Source organism: Chelon labrosus, assembly GCF_963514085.1.
Source record: "Chelon labrosus genome assembly, chromosome: 3".
Classification (NCBI taxonomy): Eukaryota; Metazoa; Chordata; class Actinopteri; order Mugiliformes; family Mugilidae; genus Chelon; species Chelon labrosus.
The window spans coordinates 12,626,751-12,646,522 of record NC_140339.1 but is presented as its reverse complement, the minus strand read 5'-3'; the positions used below and the strand labels follow the sequence as shown (position 1 = coordinate 12,646,522).

At 40.8% G+C, this 19,772-nt stretch overlaps 1 protein-coding gene across 1 annotated transcript in view; it reads left to right on the top strand.

Moving 5' to 3' along the window:
* LOC311486181 (protein kinase C-binding protein NELL1-like) overlaps positions 1 to 19,772 on the top strand; it is a 235,340-nt gene that overhangs the window by 185,234 nt on the left and 30,334 nt on the right. The window contains exon 15 of the mRNA XM_084541953.1: positions 19,262 to 19,357. Within this exon, the coding sequence (XP_084398079.1) occupies positions 19,262 to 19,357 (96 nt within the window). The remainder of the gene's footprint in view (positions 1 to 19,261; positions 19,358 to 19,772) is intronic.

Here is a 19,772-nt window from a genome sequence, read left to right as displayed (position 1 = left end):
CTCTAGCTGGATCTTTGCCTCTGCGATCCCAAGGGGAGCTCAGCGAGGCCAGACACATTCGCCACAATCAGTCAGTCTACCGCAGCCGACCTACTTCTGCTCGCGCATTGACTGAGTGGTGATTATGCCCCACATCTCGTTTTTATTACAGGAGAGTAATTATGGATAATATTGTTGCTACAGCAGTGCTATGCCCCTTCGGTGCCTGTTAGCAACACAATGGATTTGCCTGCTGCTGATATTATGCAAACAGACAATAGATGGAGAAAGGCTTGTATTGTTGATGCTGCTTGGCTTTACTGCAGCCTTGGTTTAGGAGCACATTTTAAGAAAATGATTGTGGTTGCCGCACCCTAAGAGATTTTCCCATCAAAATTTTTACCCGCAACTGAAAAACCACTGGTTATTGCTCTTTCTAATCACATATGTAGGTTTAAATTTAACTTGGTTCATGGAAAATCCAGCTGCCCCCATTGCTGTCTGCTGTAACTAGAATGATTACAAGGCCACTATCTCAAGAGCCCTTTTCACTACAATTGATTGCCCATTCTCACTGGAAGTAAGAAGAAATGAGGGGTTAAGACTCCCCGTACCTTTACGTACTCTTTTTTCCTCTGCCCTCCCACCCTTTTCCCTTTGTGTTGCAGTTCTCTCAGGGAGAAAAAAAAAAGGCTACCATTATGTCATCTCCCTCAGAGCACAATAAATGGGCCACAATGGTTCAATCGGAGCACGGCATAAGATTATAGATCAGCATTGTTCCCGCCGCCAGCCTAATGATCAGCAGCCTATTGCAAGGCCTTTGTCAGCGGCGGAATGAGTGAGCTAATCTTGTTAATGGTCCGTTTCATTCTCCAGGACTGGTTTGCATAGACAAAAGGGGTTTTAAATGGAGAGGATTTGAGTAGTGAGTCTAAACAGCGACGCAGAGGACAAAAGCAGTCAACTCCCGCTTTTCTGATTTTGCTATCGGAGCTAATCGCAGAGGAACGGTGTTGCAACCAGCTAACAGCGAGCAGTGAAACCTAAGCTAATGTATTCAGAGACACAGAGGGAGGGGAGGTCTATGCTGTAGGGAAGGGAAAAATGAAACGAGTGTGTGTGTGTGGGGGGAGGGTGACGGGGTTCAGCCCTCATTTCCTCTACAAGTCGAAAGCTTTTAATTTTCTGTTTACATAATTATTGCTCCCCTTCATCCCTTTTTGATAGGAACAACACGTTTAGTGGTTTTTCTGCTGTGTGGTTTTTGTGCTAGAGGGCATCGTGTTTTACAACATTTAATTGGGTGAAAACCACAGTATCTGAAGCTATGATTAATTGCAGATGTGGGGGGAAAAAAATTACCAAGAAGAAAAAAAAAACACTACTTGTTTTTGAAGCTTTGTAGCAATTATCATTTGAGGCAATTATTTTTAGTCTGTGCCCCACTGTTAGATGTAGCTGCTGTGCAGCAAAGAGAAAAAATAAAAAGTCATCTCTTGCGTTCAGCAATATCAGATCAACTCTCTTAATGTAATTTAATGCACCAAGCAACAATCTAGTAGCTGTCCTCATTCTATCAGCACTGTAGTGTTTTCTTTTTTTTTTGGTCTTCAATCAGTCTTGCCAGTGATGCTCTGCAGTAATAAATCTGTGATAAGATGATTTGTTTAACACATAGAATATTGGGATGCAGGGTAGAGAATAGGTAGAGAAGATAGAGAATCCAATGCCCACCACAAGCAGACTAATTATAGTCTTTCCTGCAGCGTACTGATAGTACAGATAGTTATATTTAATAGTAGTACGAGAGACATGGATGAGTAAGACTTGAGTCATGTCCTTTAGCGATAGCGGTAGACTGCAATCCACTGATTTGAGACAGCAGCTGTTTGCTATTTTACTGCAGCCCTAAATGATGCGTGAGTCACGTACATACAGGATGTGGAATGGGGATCTGATCGCAAGTGGTCACTCAAGATGCATGTAATGCCAGGTGTGCTGTAAGTACTTGGAATTGACCACTTGTGATCGGATCACCCAGGGCGCATGTTAATAGCAAGTGTTAATAGCAGTGCTTTAAACTTGGTTTATAACCCTGCAGCAGATACACGCATAGCCTGCACTGTGGCGGGCTGGTGTGTCGGTGTCTTTTTGTAATGATGGCGCTAAAATGCTGGTTGTCAGCTCTAGTCAGCTGTGTTGAGATTCTCTATGTAGTTTTGAAGTTGAAGCTAAAAAGCGGCTTTTACTGAAATCAGTGCAACACAGAAAACAGAGGAGACGTCTGAGCAGATCGGAGGCTAAACAAGGGAGAATTTTCTGTGCTTGTCTTGCCGCCGAGAGACATGGATGAGGAAGCGCCTTTCGAACCAGTCATAGCTGTTGCCACAACGTGTAGTTGCATTTCTAGGGAGGTGCATGTAGGCTACAAGGCTATAAGCTACAGTGTACAGTACAGAGAGACACCATACCTAAATTGCACTTATGGCATACATCTGGCACACAACTATAAATCTGGCTCTAGATTTGTCTCCCTAATTTTGGGCTTCAAATAAAAAATAAGCAACCATCTTTAAATTATATATTAAGCGTTCATAGTTTATGGTGCTGTGGTCTCGCATTTCTTCAAGCCTCCATGTTCATGTTGACTTTTCACTCTGCTTCTGAAGATTTAAAAAAAAAAAATCAGACTTCAAAAAACAGTCATTCCACTGCTACAACCGTTACTAAGAATTTGTACCTAACAATTTTACATGAATAATAATCTTGTAGCCTGGAGTTTGTTTAATGCATCCTGGATGAATCCTGAATAAAGATAAAGCCAGACAAGTAAGTGGCGACCGTCACCACTGGCTGATTGAATGAGACACTTTTCAGTCGGTCTGAAGCGTCGTAAATATACCCTTCTTTCAACATTTTCAGTAATGATATCTTACGTGTGATATAATAATTTTAGAAGTTGTCACCGAGAAATATATTTAAGCTATTGAGACCTAAATTTGTGAGGGAAAAAAATTAACATCTTCGTTTATGTTTTTCGTGTTTCTCCATTTCACTCCGAATGTCTGGAAGCCTGCAATTAGTGATTATCAGACAAACCGCACGTTGAAGCACTTTAACGTCGACTTTAAAGCTAAGCCTTTAGTTTATGACACATAGGAATACATCATCTGAAATGGGCTTTTTTATAAAAGTAGAGGAAGATTTGGAAAAGGTCTGTGCCTCATAAATCAGTTACTCAAAAGACAGCCCTTCTGTCTGTACGTTAACACATAATGTGTTACATCGGTGGACTATCAATATCTCAAATGCATTGGTAACTACTCAGAACATCAATCCATAATGTCGTATTTTAAGATTTACAGAAAGGAAAACACAATCTATTCTCACAGATACAAGACATGGCACAGGTAAATGTTTTCTGTATGTTTAGGTGGTTGTGTCCTTTACATTAAATTCAAAATTAACATTTCTCTCAGCCTTTCCTTGTACCACTTTTTCACATATAATTTTACACATGAGATTAGTCCCCCGCGACCATTCACAAGGCACGCGGTTACAGAATAAGAAAAAGATTAGGCTTAAGAATGCATATAAGAGTAGACTTTTTGTTTATTCCTTATCCTCACCATGCCGCAGTTCAGGGTGCTGCATTAGTCTGTGCAGCATAATTTCAAAATAAATGGGGAATAACATTCTCCAGTATGTAAAAGTCTTATATACTGATGTGAAAACTTTCACCTGATGTATTCCTGCTGTACTTCGTGAGAATGAATGCACAAAATGTGGATGGTGGATAAATAATGCATTAGTTTACATGTTAATGAAGTTGTTTTCATCATCTCATGCTGGATTAATTTCTCTAGATGCCTTCTCCCCTATCCAATCAACTGGAAATTCAAATAAAGCAAATGTTTTCTCCAAACAAAGTGCGATAACCTCAACGTTCTCTGAATTATGCAATATTTAATTTGCTACCTGCGCTAATAGCATAAAGAAACAGCACCTTTATTTCCAAACAGGGACGGGATTTTGTTTGGGACTGAAAAGCACAAAGCTCGGGGGCTCCAGGCTCCAAAGCACTTTAGTTTAGATCTGGGGGCCCTGACTGATTTATGGCAGGCTTCAGGCTCTGCGTGCACGCATAGACACACAAATAACAGATAGACAAGTGGAGGAAATACTTGAGTGGGAAAATGCCATGAAGCATAAGCTGTGTAGACCAATAATGTTTGCCCACAGCCAATGCTGGGGATTTAGGTTCAAGAAATAATCCATTTCTAATTACTTATTACTCCTGACATTTTAATGGAACTTAAATAATTGAGACTTGAAACTGAAGGTAATAAACATTCGGGTTCCAAAACCTGCGACTTGAGCTCCAACAAGAGTCAAAGATCATTCTTATTCTTACAATATCCATGACAAAAAGAAGCAAAAAAGCCAAAAAAGTATATCTACTGCCTTTCATGCTGTCAATTACTGAATCATAGTAAATTATACTGCTGAATAATCGATGATTCCAATTAATGGCCAAAGACACAAATATAGATCATATGTCATTTTATGCAGGCAATTTGTCTGCTAATAGTTATTGATCTTAATTATTTCTGCTTTCAAAAAATATCAACTAAATATGTGGTAGACGTGCGATGTGCATGTGTAGTGTTTGTGTCCGCGCTGTTGTGTGTCTGTATTTTTTAGAATCTGATTTCCAGGTTGCTAATTAGTGCAGTGTTTCTGCCATGCAGGAAATTTGGCTAGACACATTCATGTAATGAATATAATAAATAAATAAGCAGTAACACGGTGTTGCTCCAGATAAACACGCTCTTGGTTTCAGATTCTGTTTACGGAGTTGTCACACAGAAAGACAAAAATAGAGTGAGAAAGTACATTTACTTCAGTGCAGCACCTAAAATTTAATTTTCAATCACGGCTGATTTGGTGACACCTATAGTTACTGGTGATACAAATTGTCTGGTAGCAGCAAAACAAACTGTTTTCTTTTTAAGAAAGTCAGACAATAATTGGTCTTGGATCATTCTGTGAGCAACCGTGATCTGATTGTATGCCGCACACAGCTTTAGCCTGTGAACAGAAGAACACGGTGAAAGGAGTTGGTTATCTCGCTGAGGAGTGAGAGCCTGTTATCTGCAGCTCTTCATCTAACAGCTCACTGTGGATGCACCTTCAAGTTTCAGTACTCCCTGAAATATGTCTGTCACTGTCAAAAAAATACCAACAATGACCGTTATCTTGTTTTGCAGATGCATGTTTTTTTTTTTTTTTTTTTAAATGTTGTTTTGTCAGTTAAAGCTTTAAAGGGGAACTACTGTTTTTCACAACCTGGACCTTATTTCTGGCATAAAATACAATCGTTTACTCACCCATATAACTTTAGTGTTATTTGGAGTAGTTCGGAGTAGATATTTAGATCCACATATATCCATGTTGTGGGAGTGACTGGGGCACCGAAACGCAGCCTCTAAATAACGCATTATCTGCCGCGAAACTAGTTCATTTCACCAATATTGCTATGATAGCTAGTGCTATGCCCCCGTTGAGTCTGGAGTTACCTGTTATCATCATCCAGGGTCTGTAGATTAATTACTATTCATATAAATTACAGGTAAACAATCCGGTCCGCGCGGCACTCAGAGATGACATCATCCAGGTCAGAAGTTAGTAGGTCAATCTACAGACCCCTGATGATGATAACAGGTAACTCCAGACTCAGCAGGGAATAGCACTAGCGTACGATAATAAAATATTGGTGAAATGAACGAGTTTCGCGGCAGATAATGCGTTATTTAGAGGCTGCGTTTCGGTGCCCCAGTCACTCCCACTATATGGATATACACGTATGTAAAATCTCCCGAACAACTCCAAAGGTAGGATTAGCAGCAACCTCTGAACACATTATCTGATGATGAGTTACCGTTCTGCATATATCAAATATAGGAAAACACATTTACATGACATCTATAGATACTATATACGTCAGCTTTCATATTAAGATTCAAAAACTCTATAATGAGTTGCCACAGTTGTGCCAAAATAATGTCTACAAATGTTAAACCAAGTGTCACAGAGATAGAAACATCAGTTTGTAAGTTGAGACCCCGGTGTGTTCACAAACTGAATAAAATGAAGCACCCGCTGACTCCTGTTTCTGTTCTTTACACCTGCCTTTAATACCACCTGATGGGCCTCACATACACACACGTATGCATAAATCAGCGTCTCCACTGCAGCCTGTTTTTATTCAGATTCCTCAGCTGTCACTTCAGTCATCTCACTTCTCTTCTTTCATCTCTTATCATCTGTCTCTTCCCCGCCATTCATCCATCCTCTGTCTGTTCTGTGTGTGGTCCTGTCAAGATGGCTGGTCTACTGCTGAGTCATATTTAGAACTTTTCGCTATTATGTTCAGTATCTTTGTGGCAAAAGAAACGCAGCTTAAACTACTTTCTGTGTTTTATAAGGCTGTGTAATCCTGAGTTGATTCACATTTGTCCTATTAGAGAGTGAAGATACTGGTGCAGACAGTTCCAAGCATATTGAAAATACACATTTACATTATTTGTAGGTGCAGGAGGACAAATTTGAGAAATCCTCCCGTCGGTTTTCTGTAGTTGCTTATGCGCAATTTATAGTACCGCACCACTTTGAAGGCGTAGTTACGGCGTCGCTCCGGACCCTATGTGTAACCTGACGTGCACCTCCCCAGAAATGTAACTGCACGTCGCGACAGTTGGGAGCCATAACGGCACATTTATTAACTTCAACTTCAACATGAGCCGCTCGGTTTCACTCGCCATTGTGTGAAATGCAGAGTGAAACTTGTAGTGTTTTGGTGGCATAATTACATAACAATAATTACAACAGAACACAGTTTTGATGGTGTAATCCCCCTATGCCAGGGGTGTCAAATATACAGCCCGGGGGCCAAAATTGGCCCCGAGAGTGTCTAATCTGGCCCACGGGATGAATATGCAAAATGTGAAAATTACATAGACAGACATTAGCTGCGATTTTTCAATAAAAGTCCTCTGCTGTTCCTATTTTCGTCCACCAGGGGCGCAATTTTTAGTAAGCGTTGTAGACATAACACAAAACTGAGATCCAGAACTAAACACTGCAGATGGCAGCAATTCAACGGAATTGCACTTATTTTTCTTAAGAAATCTGAGGTTGTTCATAAAATGTTTTGAAAAAGGATAGTTCATTCTGTCTTTGCACTAAAACAAAGGGAAACATTTGGAGTTGTCGTTATTTATAGTTTATTATGCTGTTATGTTACCCATTTTGAATTGAGCTGTATGTGGCCTCTGAACTAAAATGAGTTTGACACCCCTGCCCTAATCATTAGGTTTTATCCTTAGAAGTCCTGCGGTGGGGGGACTGGAGCCTGTCCCAGCTGACACTGGGCAAGAGGGAAGGTACACCCTGTACAGGTCTAACATAAATGTGTTAGCCTTGTGATGGACTGGTGGCTGTTTTTAAAACATTTTAAAATACAGAAAATTATTAAGATTTTGCTCACAGTCAAACTGCTCAAAAGTTATTTGCCTAATTTTTATTGAAAACCTGTAAAAACTTGGTTCAGTTCATCCAAAATCCACACAATGTGAGGCATTTGTTTGAGTAAATGGGTCGGTGTGAATTATTTTTCACCTGCTTTTTTTGGCCTGTGCCAAAGCTCTTTCTTGCAGGCTGACAGTGAACTTCTACCTCTGCATTTAAGCCTGCGGTTGTGCAATCATTAGCAAGTAAGATACACACACACACTGCAGCAAGGGAAAGAGAAGGGGGGCTTCTTTCTTCCCCTGAGATCAGGTTTGAAGAAGAGAGAGTGTTTCAAAGATATTTAGCGTCCATTATCTAGATACCCCTCTGTTCATCTGTCAGAACTAATGGATGTTACTTCCAGGAGGCCTCTGTGCATTATCTCACCCCTCTAATAATAATAAAAAACCTTCAGACATTGTAGCTCTTGCCCAGGGGTGGAAGTAACGAATTACAAATACTCACGTTACTGTAATTAAGTAGATTTTTTGGGTACTTATACTTTTCTGAGTATTTTTTTAAAGTGTGTAATTTTACTCATACTTGAGTACAATTTGCAGCATGTAATCTACTCCGCTACTTTTAGAATTAAAAGTCGCTACTGAGTACGCCCCCAATCCGCGACCGCGCCAATTGATTAACGTGATGACATAAGGAAAGGACAACTCCGCAGCTGCGGCAGTACACAGCCAGAGAGTGCTTAATTGAATGAAGATTTGGAGGGAAAAAAGCCAAAATGGAGACAGAAGTTCAAGTGAACAGTGAAAATGATCTGCCTGCTATCGATGTAATAAAACATCTGGTTGAAAAGTAATTAATACTCTGAGTAGTTTTTGAGGAGAGTACTTTTTACTTTTACTTAAGTATTTTTTTAAGACCAGTACTTTTACTTGGAATTGAGTATAATTTAAGCAATGTAATGGTACTTGTACTTGAGTACAAATTTTTAGTACTCTTTCCACCTCTGCTCTTGCCCAGAAAGGGATTCTTCTTACAACCTTAATAAAAACCTCCCGAAACCACTGATTGCGCAACGTTCAGTGGAGTGAGCTCCACAAAATAAAATCCATTAATCTGCATTGTAACGGGACGGAGGTGGAGATCTCATATCTCACGCTGAATCGCTAGTTTGTCTATATTTCCTGATCAGCCTTGCTGTAAAAGAATGTAAATAAAAAATGATTGGATTTTCCCTTGTAGCTAAAAAGTATCACTTTTGAATGTAATGGAAAACCAAAAGAGAAAAATAACGCCACGCCGTAAACAATCTTTTAAACATTATTGTCCTCATGGAATCAAATTTGACTCTGTGTGATGCATATCCCTCCTCCAGATCCCAGCAGCATGGGTCACGGGTAAATTCCGCCGCTACACCTCGCCTCTCAGCGGTAAACGTGGTCTTATCGGAGAGCAGAGCCGCTGCAGAGGTTGAGGAAAATGGTGGTGTCAGCTGCCTACCTGTGTTTGTCGGTAATGGATTCAGACAGAGGGAGTTTCTCATCCTGCGCCGCCCTCTGTTATGAAAGCTCCTCACATTCAGCTGCCAAGGGCGTCCCCGCTCCTCCCCACCCTCGCCGCTCTGATGGGTTCATGCCCCTGCGACTCTTCCACAGATGAAAATAGATAAGATCATCTAGACATGGCGTGAACAGCCAGTTAATGTTTGCCACGCACTGATTCTGTTGGAAGAGAGGCAGCGAGATAAAAAAAATCTATTTTTATGTATTTTATTTATTCGCTTGTTATTCAGCAGTTGTTTTTTTTTTGCATAAATAAACATCAGATAAAACTTGTGCAACAAAGAGAAGGGCTTCGCTTTGAGTCCTGCGAGAGCTCCAAACTGTATCATACATAGTTTCCTAGCACACATACTATGAATGCACACACACACACACACACACACACACACACACACACACACACACACACACACACACACACTCTTACAGCTGCAGTGCTGAACTTTTGTCTTATATTGAAGGATGTGCTGCTTTGATACTGATGCATGTGAAGGACATGTTCCTGCAGCCCTCGAGTCTCTTCTCTTCTTTCAGCAGTCTTATAGGCTAGCATCGTCCACAGCCATAATCCCTGTTTGTCATTGATTGCATTCAGTAATTCTTCCTCTGAATGATTCTTCCTCAAGTTTCTTTTTCAAGGGGAGTGTCAGAAACTTGTCTTGGACACTTCCTAGATTTGGTTTCATTCTTTCTGCATTCATAGAACCGTGGTTACATTTGTAACCTCCACCTTACTTTTAGCTGTGGGTATATTTTGCCTCCATCTCTACATATCCTCTTTTCTTAAGCTCTGGCAGACTAATCGAAACTAGTTGGCAAGAATGTTGCCAGTGACATTTAAAAGTCACGTGTACTGCAAAATACACCTGAGATTTACCTGTGTTTGATTAGCTTAATTGCGTGAACTTCAAGAGCTTGAATGTGATGTTCCTTTACGTGTAAAAGTCCCACAGTACAGCTTTAAAACGTGCATCTAAGTGTCGATATATTCTTTATATTAGCGTGCGTATTGTTGTGAACTCAAAGAATCATATATATTGACCCAACCTTTAAGTTTATTGACCCGGGCTGTATAATGTAAATCAAAAGCTGCATCGATTATAATCTTGCAGGATGTGGAAACATGCTATAAGCGCGACGCTGACATGACCACATATTGGCATATTGACACATCGAGCAGGCTTTCAACACCATTAACATTCCAATGGAGCTGTGTTTCTGTCCACCAGACAAACCATATAAATTATAGATATCTGTCCTTTTGTGTTCTCAAATGATCTTCACATTGGGCATTAACATTCAGATCACATTCTGCATCTTGTGACTGCTTCCTTCCTTGGCTCTATGTCTCACTCTTCCCAGTCGGCAGTAATAAAATATGTCACCTCTGTCATTTAACTTCGGCGCAAGTTCATGGCTTGCTTGTGTTTAATCTGCGCGCGTGACCTAGCGGATCATCGTGCGCACGGAGCCGGGCAAGAGCGTGTAAGATAAAGCAAATGCAAGACTTTTAAGGCAGCCTCTTATTTTGTGGATATTTATAAAAGTGTGATTTTGGATTAGGATTATAGAACATGCTTTTAAGAGATCAGTCTAACTCTCAGGACAGCAATCCCCTCACTATAAAGTGGCACTAAGGAGAGCTGTGCAGTTTTACGGACGACTGTGTACACAAGAAAATGCAGTAGTATTTTTCTGTCTAAAAAAAAACAAAAAACACTGCTCCGAATGCTTTAAAGGTGGAAACTAAAAATCCCAGGGGAGCATTTGAACATCAAGAGCTGTTTTACATCCAGAAAATGTGAGATAGAAAAAAAAAAGGTTGTCAGATTGCTCGTGTTTTCCAGTCTCCCTGTCTAGTATCGACTAATAGCACTTCAGTGTTGGCTCAGCCCTCTGCTGCCATCTGATTATGCAGGCAACATTTCAAACTGTCGCTGCACACACACTGCAGCTTTACTAGTAGGCTTTGTTTAATTAAAGACCTCACACCTGGACTGAATGCAAAAGCTGAGCTACACACGTGTTATCGAACATATTACAAGCGGTGAGTTCCTGGAGATTCTAAGAATGGCCTTCGGCATGAGAACAAAAATGAGGTAATGCGACGTAATTCGTATTTTTACTTGGAAATCCGAACGGGTTCAGTGGAGGTCCCTCGCTCGCAGTGCATCATCCTTGAGCTGTGTGAAATGTGCGGAGCCTCATTGCAGAGTGAAAAATCTCCAAGAGCACCTGGCCGAATTAATTGTCGTGTCAGCAGTATTGATCAACCACCCTTTCAACCCTCTGCAGATACATTATGGCAGTAAAAATCTCCCTTAATGCGTCTTTAATCCATGCCGACCGCCTGGCTCGAGTCCTTATTGTCTTGTAAGTGCAGTCATTATCTGTGATGTTCACCAAATGCCCAACAGAGAGTACAGGCAAGGGTGAACTACCTTTAATCTGATGCGTGAAGCATTTGTATGAGCAAACGGGTCGGCATTAATTCTTTCTTTGATGCGTTTTTGGCTCTCTCTCTCTCTCTTGCTGGCTGTGGACAGTGGACTTCCGCCGCTGCATTTAAGCCTGGCGTTGTGTATTCATTAGCAGCGGAGATATATACACACGCACACACTCCAGCAAACCTAAGAGTGGGGAGGCTTATTTCTTCCTCTGAGATCAAGTTGGTAGAAAAGAGAGTTAAGAAAATATTTAGCATCTATTATCTAGATACCCCTCTGTTCCCCAGTCAGAGCTAATGGATGATGTTTTCGGGAGGCCTCTACGATGTATTTTACTGGGCGTCCTCACCCTCCTCCTCGCTATCAGCATCTGTTGGAGGATATGCTTCTTAATAGATTTTTGCCCTCTAGGAGGCAGGAAAGCTGCAAATCAACATCAACGGAAACACCACCCTAGCATAGCGCAATTTAACACTGATGCCGATTTTCAAAGAGGCTACTTCAGTTTCTGACAGGTGTGGAGTTCTAAGATGCATTTAGGGGCTGGTTTCTTTTCTTGAAACTTACTTAAACTTACTAAAAAAAAAACAAAAAAAAAAAACACTAAAATGGTGGTGAGAAAGACTCCAGCAAGGACTCCAAAAAACAGTTTGGCTGCTAAATGTTTGACTTTCCTCAACAGCTAGTTTCTTGCAGGCTGTTTGGTAAAGGTCGGGTCATGTGCAGTGAGTTTATCAGACGTGGCTTCAGGAGCTGGAGTATGGTGACTGTGGCTGACTAGTTAATATCAACCTTACATGAAATATCTATCCATTTCCACAGTTCAGTGAGGTCTCTTGCAAATATTTGCTGTTCATATGTGATTCACAGCCGTGACTTGTGGTCAGGTTCAAGGGTGGTGAGGATTTTCAAATATGAAGCCAATGGAATCGTTTAAATTCGCCATGCAATTGGCTGCTTTCACACTTACTGGTATCATATCAGGCATTCTTTACGCACATATAGGTAAGGTACACATTTGGCCAAGGAAGAGCCTTAAATCTATAGCAGTTCAGAGAGAAAGAGAGTTTCACAATTCATACTCGTTCAACACAAATGAGAGTACTCAGTGTGAAGAAACCTTGTTTCAGTTGTGACCAAAAGTGGAATGAGACTACAGACAAAAAAAAAATAATTGAATTTAATACTAAATCTTGGCCTTGATCAAAATATTGAGTTATTAATTCTGATGATTTTATATATTTTTTAATACAGACTGTATAATAAAACCTCTTCCATTATTTAGCAATCCCTGTTTTGACTGAAAGTCCAGTTTTTTAAATTTTCTGAGCCATACCATTTTTGGTATTCAGTCAGAGAATGGTGACTGGTGGCTGGCTGCAGTATTGGTCATAAGCTCCACCTCCTCCATGTTAATGGATGGGATTGAACACTAAAGTACACGTCACATACATGTCATTGATAACAGGGCTCCACCACTCCACCTTCTCGCGTCAGTTTGACCAATGGAAGGAAGTGGAGACACGTCGTCCACATTTTATACAGTCTTTCAGTGCAGTTTAATGATCAGCAAGGCTAAATATGTTTCCCACATACATGAAATACATTAACTAGACTATGGAATGTTAGAACTTATGATACAAGTGTGTTCAAACATTGTATTGGTGACAGACAGATAACTTTGGCACTCAGTTAGAGGTGAAGCTCGTGTCTCTCCCCTATATTTCACTTTTCATGATGACAGGCGGGGCACTTGCCTTCCCTGACCGCACGTCCCTGATTCACAAGTGAACATTTATTTTGTTTTTCAGTGCACGGCAGTAGTAGGGAGGTGATAGGATTGGATGGATTGCATGTAAAGCTCACCCAAGAGCAACTTTCAGGAGAAGGGGTTAGATATTAATAACTTCCTGTGGACAATATGCTTTTTAGGTGCAGACAAAAAATATTGGGACCAAAAAAATAAAATACGTCTCAACTGCTGAATTCACATGGACACCAGTATCCCACCAATAACAGAATAATAGTCCAGTCAGAATATTAATACTAATGCGACCACCTCATTTGGCGTGGGCCTGATTCGAAGTTCAAGGTTTCAGTTGGGTTGAGCGGGGTGCTGAAAACACTCGATTGATCTGTTAAATATGAAAATATTACTGTCTAATAAACATGCAAAAAACTTGATCTGACATCTCTAGATGTTTGCTCCACGCGGGGTAAACATCAAAAGCGTGGGACAAGTTTCCAGGAGCTACATGATCATCACTTATCGTGTACTCTTGTTTGTGTCATGTGTGTAAGCTGCACACGCGCTTTATCCAGATGTACAATTTGTGACGTTATGCACTTGCTTCTGCTGCTCTCGTCCGTCCCACCTCCCTAATTTTTCTGTCTCTCTACATGTCTGTGTCCCCATATTAGCTGCGTTCTGCTCAAGGTCTCCTTCTGTTAAAAGGACATTTTGCCTTGCCACCGTCACCTTAGTTCTTTCTCTGGGGGTTTGAACCTCTGGGCTCTGTAAAGCATCACACAGTTGGATTGTGAAAGAGACTATATGAATTTAATAAAGGAAACCGAAATCAGAGTTATTCTACTGAAGTTGGGAAAACTTGTGTATATATGTGTATGTTTATACACATATATACATAAGATATATATATTATATCATTTGAAGAAATACTGTGCATGTAAATGTAGTAAATTATTTCACTGAAATGCAAATGAACTGTTCTGTGAGGTTCAGAATACTCAATGGCTCCTCACTAGGAGTGCCTCTTTTCACATTACATGTTGTAATTCCATTATTTCATCAAGTCCATATTGAAAGTATTAAAAGAAATCAACTCCAAACTCCTGAAGAGAGAAAATTATCAGGAGTCTAATGATGTCTGAGCTGTGCTGTACTCTGTGAGACACTAATTATTAGCTCAATTCTGTCCTATCATAGAATTACAATGCTCTTTTATTCCTTCTTTCATACTTACTTGAGTTTGTGGAATATTCACTGCCTTTCTCTGTGATACTCTTGCTCCTAATTCTGAGATAGATCTTTGGACACCCAACAACCGTGAACGTGGCTGTTAGCCATGGCACAGAGTGGAGTGATTTCATTCTCGCCACCCACTGGAAAGCAATCTAGGCCCGTAATGGGAAAATCAAAAAGAAAATCTGTGGTTATAAGCATGCCTCGAGAAGTCACGAGTCAGCAGCAGGCTCAGTTAAGCAGTGAGATGGTTTACCTCGAGGTCAAGGGAAATCTTCTCGGCGAAGAAGGGCAGTCTCTTCCTTGCGGTTCCAGCACAGGCTGTTTGTCGCTGCATTGGCGTTGCTTGCATTGCAATGTGGAAGTGGCACAGAGGGAGGGAGAAGCCAGAGACAAGAAATGGAAGGGAAATGTATATAGTAATTGCTGCTAATGGAAAAGAAAGATGCAGGATGGAGGTGAACTGTTGGTGAGATTTTATGCTTGAGGTTTGTAAAGTTTCTGTAGCATTAATGCTAAGCATGTGTTTTGCCATCTGAAAGGAGGCGAAATGTCTTTTTATTTTTCATTACTGTGTTTTATAGTAGCAACACATTTTTGTTCACTTCCTAATTTCCTATTTCTTAAGTGCAAATCTTCTTCCTACCATTAGCTAAATTGAATGAAGGAATGTTATCATGATGCAAGAGAAAATCTGCAGACACACTGAAAACTGCAGTTGCATCACTGGATCTCATTTGAACTGGAACACACAGGTTGTGCCTGCATCGGGGTGATTTTTTTATATCTGTTTGTCTTAAAGTTTTGCATAATTTAGGATGTGGCTGCTTTGAGTGACAGGTGGGTGCTGCCTGTATTCACGGTCCACCTCTTTGCCCCTTTTTTTTGAATCAGCCGGGACTCAGGCATTTACGAGATGGCATCGACCGGAGCCACCGCACTTGAGCTTCAAAATAGTTCCTCCGGAGACCTATGGGTGACGTTGCGCAGCGTTTGTCGAAAGCAGATGAACTTCTTAAGCCATGTGTGTTATTTGTTGTAGTATGCTGTAAGTTCTTGATCATAGTCCATTTAAATTTCTGGGTGATCAACAGGTGATATCATTTTCTGAACTTTCTCCCACATCCTGATCTTTAGACACCAAAGCAGGGATTTCAAAGTAAACGAATGTTGCTGTAATAACAGTAATACAATTCCATGGCCTCTACTTTAATGTTTAGATTTTTTATCAAACCATTTTAATCCAAGAGTTTGCCTGACTACCTTGTAATTGCTCATAAATATGGGATAAAATTGGTTGGAGTGTTATTATTACTGGTCAGTAGAATAACTCTACCGAAGTGAAAAGTTGTTGTAAGCCCCTGGTTTTAATTTATGGCATTTCTTGACAAGAATAAAATACTAAAGGCAGCTGGAAATTGGGGCTTTTGTTTTGGCAAGAAAACTATTGCCCTTGGCCATAAAGCACCCCCACGCTCCTCAGAGAAACCCCCCTCATCATCTTGGAAGTCATTAGTTCCATAGGCAGGCGACATTATGCTGATGGTGGTGAAATGATAATTAAAGCTGGAGATAGATTGAGTCAATATAAGTGTAATTAATTTTTAAGTGTGAGTTTTATTAGTACAGAGGCAATCAGGCTCCTAATGAGGGCCTGATAGAACTTCTTAAATAGTGGAACCAGTCAGATTAATAGCTCTAATAGCTTCTAGCATAGGACTCTGCTTTTATTTATTGCACTGCATTGATTTGTATATTTAGTCCCTTTTTTTTTTCTCCAAACACCAGGGTGATAACTTATTCAGACAAATCATCTTTCTCTGGATTCATAAACCAAACGAACTCAAGCTGCTGCACATAGATTACACACAGAGATATTACGCTCCCAATGTATGCGACTATAAATAGATTTTTCAGCCCATTAAGGCTCATCTTTTAAATCACGTCATTAATTAAGCTTAGAGATACTCAAGTAATTTCTCTTTAATGAACTTGCTCAATTAGGTCTGCCCTCTTTTGGTTTAATTCTCCTCGCTTTAAGTACTGAGCAGCTATTCTTTTCCCGCCGTGTCTTCCTTCTGTTTCGTGGAGTTTTCCTCCTCCACTCTCCTCCACCTGCCTCTTTTCCTTTTTGTGTTTGTCTCAGCTGTGTTGATGCGTCGTAGGATGCTCGTAGGAAAACAGCCATTTCCACTGCTAGTCTGCCTCCAATACAAAGCAATGATAGTGATGTTCTAGTCACTGCTAAATGAGTTGCAAGTGAGTTGTCACCTTGTAAGTGATCATAACTTAACCTAAACAAAATGTAATCTAAATTGGTCTGGTTGCAGAGAAGTTTTGGCTTGTTTTAATCCCTGGTAACATGATTGAAGCTTTAGGATTCTAGGCTTCAGTTTTTATTGAAATTGTCCTAGTCGACATGTTTTGTAGACAAGAGACCTCTAGTGGTAGTGGACCTCTAGTAGAGCTTTTCAGGCCATTTGAGCTGATACATAGACTGTATATAAATATGGACAATACGTCCCCGCTCCCTTGTATTGGCCAAACTAATGCTAGTTTCCCGGGGATACGGTTGGTACCATCTTGCGGGTTTTTGAGCCAGAGTCGGGCCAAAAGTGGACCAATGCGGAGCCTTGTTATCGATGACCCGCCCACACTTCTGCCAGACTCACTCGCGTTTTCGTTTGATTAATACTGCGCTCTGCATTGCCACCACCAGTCACAAAGAAACATTGGATTATTTGACTGTACTTATTTATTTATATTTTCCTACTCTCACGGCCCTACTCAACCGCTTTACGGAGCGGTTGGCATGGCAACTGGTAGGCATCATGAGGTCACGTCCTGTTACTATAGCATCAAATAACTAACTAAAACGAAACTTACCAGAAAAAAGTGACACTTGCATATGCATTAGCATTATTTTAACTACCTAAAACCTAAAAAAATAATTCCCATCCACTAACACGGAGGGGGTGGAGCTTATGACCTATACTGCAGCCAGTCACCAGGGGGAGCGCTACATGCTTTGGCTTCATTTTTTAGGAACAGTTCCACCGTCCATCTTTATTTACAGTCAATGAGCCGACCAATCAAAGCAGACTGTGCTTTTTGAATGTGGGACGGCCTCCTTTGATCTGCTTTTAAAGACAAAACGTAAATATGTGTGGAAAAAATGGCACTCTTCTAGCCGTTTCAGAGGGAATGTAACCAGATTTAGTGGCGGGTCAGAAAACACTGATAAGCCATTTTTGAAACAGTCACGGATAATTTTGGAAGGCACTGACAAATTATCCATGTTGACATGTAGGTGTAGCCTGAGGACTTTTTTTTCATCTACATGGCACCATGACACACTTGCCAGGAACACTAGGCAACACCAGGCACAGAGAAAATGTGAGGCAGCAGATCAGTGCATGCCAGGATTTATCGCATTTCTTTGAAGCGCCGAACAACAGTAGCTCAGGTGGCAGAGCAGTTTGTCCTTGACACTGAGCCTCAGATCTGCTCGTGGTGTGCAGACTGGCTTCTTGCGCACTGTGCGAATGTGTGTGTTTAAGTGGGTGAATGTGAGAGTTGGTAAAGTGCTCGCACTGTTATCAAGATAGATGGGCTACATAAAACCAGTCCACTTAGCCAGGAGCCAAGCCTCAGTATCAACAAAAAAATCTGTTACATCCTTGTACGGTACAGTATTTGTTTTATTTTATTTATTTTTTTGAGAAAAGAAAAAGAAAGAAATCATTTTCAGTTCAGTTTTCTAGTCGAAGCATCGAGCGACTAAGCTTCAGAACTTTTTAACCCGTGCTTCTGATAAATGAGGCCCACGGTTTTACTTTTCAGGCAGAGGTATTAACACATTTCACTTACGTCCTGTTCGTAGTGTTGCTCCACAAGTCAGTAAATCTATTCAGCAATACACTGGCAGTTTTCATTCCACCAGTTTTTAATATAGCTGATTCCTTTTGGCATTTTGATGTCAGTGTAAACAAGCCATGAACACACAACTGATATTTCATTACCGTTTAAGTTTACATGGCTAAAAGGTTATGAAATCGTCAGAAATCTACACATCCAGCAGACACAGAAATGTTATCATTTGTTGGTTAAGTTCTGATTTGGTTTCCACCAACTCCTGAAGGAGATATCTGGTTCCTTAGCTGCTAGATTTTCCACTTGCATCCCCAGATTGTCTCTGACTTGGCCTGTCAGTCTGTTTAGCAAAGCTTTGCAACTGGAAATGAGATTTATGAGATGCAAAGTCTGAATTGTACCATGTGTGCGTTGTAAAACCAGACCCACAGTAGTTTAATCCATTGTCAAGTTAAAATATTGAGTAATGCAGCACTATTGCTAGTGTCTTGCATGGGGACATTTTATCTCCATAACGTAGCTCTGATAGTTTTTACGACTATATGAAACAACCACTTGAAAGAACAATTTCATATCAGGCACTTTTAATAGGCGAAAACTAAATCTGAGAAGGACATGTTGGAGTTTTGAGCTCTTCTTTTCTTTCACGGCAACATAAAAACACCATTTATATCCCCGTGTGGATGACGGAGAAGTGTCAGTGTTCCCTCACAGAACTGTTACACTCCTTTTAAAATAGTCAGGGGAACCACTTTGCACCTCGTAATGCCTTCGCAAAATCTTAAATGGTAGGAATTCAAAGCGCTTCGCTGCTGCTGCTGCTGCTGTCATACCCGGGACATGAAGAGAAACTAGACTGATATTTCTCTGTGTTTTTTCCCCAGCCTTCTGTGAGGAGGGATGCCGGAGCGGAGGGACGTGCGTGTCTCCCAACACGTGCGTTTGCCCGTCAGGATTTACAGGACGCCGCTGTGAGACGGGTAAGACCGGACGACCCCGCCTGACCTCTCACCTGTCTGGTTTGCTCAGACAGCTTTCCTAATTAAAACTGAAGCGCAAGCATCACATTGTTTTTTTTATTGAGTTTCAGAGGCGACATCAGAGAGAGTCATTAGATCAGACTGAGACCTCAGCGGCCTCTCTTTCTCTCTCTTACTCTCTTTTTCGCACACAAACACACACAAGCATTTAAGCTTCATCTCTAAAGCGTTGTGTTTAAATTGGACACTGCAGAGATTGAGGATCCCATGAGAGCCGTAGCAAAGGACAGCTAATTATTCTCTACTCTCCTCCCCCCTTTCCACTTTTCCTCCAGTCTCTTCAGAGTTTTCCCACCATTCCCTCTATTCTCTTTCCTTCTTTTCTTTTTCTCATTCACTATGTCCTCTTCCAGTC